The 2,386-nt window shown below is 39.0% G+C and overlaps 1 protein-coding gene across 1 annotated transcript; it reads left to right on the top strand.

The window, feature by feature from the left end:
- The first annotated feature begins 914 nt into the window (after nt 1-914).
- Nucleotides 915-1,352, top strand: LOC145113648 (uncharacterized). The gene has a single exon (XM_079049716.1). It carries the CDS (start codon nt 915-917, stop codon nt 1,350-1,352), a length of 438 nt encoding a protein of 145 aa, XP_078905842.1.
- The last annotated feature ends 1,034 nt before the right edge of the window (nt 1,353-2,386 follow it).

Genomic DNA, 2,386 nt, shown 5'->3' on the forward strand with positions numbered 1-2,386 from the left:
GGGTATTGAAGATAGCTTCCCCGAAGATTATTTGATGGTTATAATGGGGGAAGAACCATGGTATGTCGATATTGCAAATTACTTGGCGGAAGATTTTCTTCCAAAAGGACTCAGTCATCAACAAAAGAAGAAGCTCTTCTCAGAAATTAAATATTATTTCTGGGATGAGCCTTATCTTTTAGGAGTTGTACGGATGGGATTATTAGAAGATGTGTATTTGGCAAGGAAATATGCAACATTTTAGAGCATTGCCATAATGGGCCGGCAGGAGGACATCATGGTGTACAATTCACTGCTAAGAAAGTTTTTGATGCAGGGTTCTATTGGCCTACTATCTTCAAGGATGCCGCTACATATGTGAGGGAATGTGATGCTTGCCAGAGAACGGGTAATATATCAGCAAGGAATGAAATGCATCAAAGGAGTATTCAAGTTTGTGAAATCTTTGATGTTTGGGGTGTGGATTTTATGGGACTATTTCCTTCATCCAAAGGCAATAAATACATACTTGTGGCGGTGGATTATGTGTCAAAATGGGCAGAAGCGTAAGAATTACCAACCAATGATGCTAGGGTTGTGGTAAAATTCCTAAAGAAATTATTTTCTAGATTTGGAGTGCCAAAAGCTTTGATTAGTGATAGAGGAACCCACTTTGCTAATGATCAACTAGCAAAGTGTTGCAAAAATATGGTGTGCGCCATACATTTTCAACACCATATCACCCACAAACAAATGAGCAAACCGAAATTACAAATCGAGCACTCCAAAGGATTTTGGAGAGATCAGTGGGTAGCAATAGAAAAGATTGGGCGGATAAATTGGATGATGCACTTTGGGCCTTCCGAAACGTATTCAAGACACCCATTGGAACCACACCTTATAGGCTAGTCTATGGAAAAAATTGTCATTTACCCATGGAGCTTGAACATAAAGCCTATTGGGCTTTAAAAACATGCAATTTTGAGCCAAACGAGTTGCATGCCAATCGACTATTGCAAATGAATGCTTTGGAGGAATTGAGGAATGAGTCTTACACAAACTCATTGATTTATAAAGACAAGACCAAAATATGGCATGATGCAAGGTTGAAGGGTAATAAGGAGTTTAAAGAAGGGAAAAAAGTTCTTTTGTACAATTCAAGACTAAAGCTCTTTCCGGGAAAATTGCGCACTCATTGGTCCGGGCCTTTTACAATCAAGCATGTATATCCATACGGGGTGATTGAGTTATGGAGAAAGGATGGGTCGAGCTTTAAAGTCAATGGGCATAGGATCAAAAGATACGAAGAGGGAATGCCAAAGGATGAAGGACTAGAAGAGGGATTGGACTTGGAGAAAGCCGCTGCAACGTAGAGCAGGAAGGAGTCCAGCTAAAGACTCCTCAAAAAGAAGCGCTTACGAGACGCAACCCGCTGCTTGAGTTTTCTTTCTTTTTACCTTTCCTTTTCGTTTTGTTTTTCATCTTTTATTTTCTTTTGTGTGGTTTTCTTAGGATTTCTTCAATCTAAATCTTCTTATTCGTCTAAAATGATTGCTTGAGGACAAACAATGTTTGAGTGTGGGGTGTGGTGGAAGTATTTCAAAAAGAGTAAAAATTTTCAAAAATTTTCCAAACAGAGTGAAAAACTCGCCGAGTCAGGATATCTACTCGACGAGTCCATTTGAAAATGAGACCATTAAATCGCAATGCTACTCGCCGAGTCAAGAACCTACTCGACGAGTCGACTTTTTAACCGGAAAAAAAATAATAACTTTTAAACTCTGTGAATTAGGGTTTTAACCCTAATAGTAAAAACATTGTTCATTCAGCCACCACAGCCTATCACTCGACTAGCAAATTTTCTCTCAAGCAAGCATCTCCAATTTTCAGGATTTCTTCAATTTCTCCACAAAAGGTAAGATCTTTTACTCCTAATTCTGTTAAAGGCTCAATCTTTGGTAGATTCATGACTTAAATTGTTGAAAAACCCGATTTTTGAACTTGACATGAATTCTAGGGTTTCGATTTTGGTTGATTTAGAGTGTTATAGTTGAAATTTTTTGTGAATTAACACTTGGTGGACAACCCTACACAAACCCCTGGAATAAATTTTGAGTTTTCACGGCTGATTCGGTCCAAATCAGAAGGGCGACTCGAGCAGTTCATCGGACTCGCCGAGTTTGTTCATGGACTCGACGAGTCCATGTTGTTACTTTCCCAGATTTTTAATTTTTAATGTTTATGTGGTTTTGTTTTGTGTTGATTTTTTCAGAAAATGTTCAGAGTAGGCCAAAGCTCAAGGGGAAGCCGAGGGGAATTCCCGTGGTTTAATTTTCCACAAGTCGTTTCAAAGCCCAGTTTGGTTAGGTGGAAGAAGAAGCTCGAGACACTCAAGGGAAAGGATATT

This window comes from Lactuca virosa, chromosome 5 (assembly GCF_052849685.1).
Source record: "Lactuca virosa cultivar CGN04683 chromosome 5, Lactuca_virosa_CGN04683_v6, whole genome shotgun sequence".
In the NCBI taxonomy this organism is placed as follows: Eukaryota; Viridiplantae; Streptophyta; class Magnoliopsida; order Asterales; family Asteraceae; genus Lactuca; species Lactuca virosa.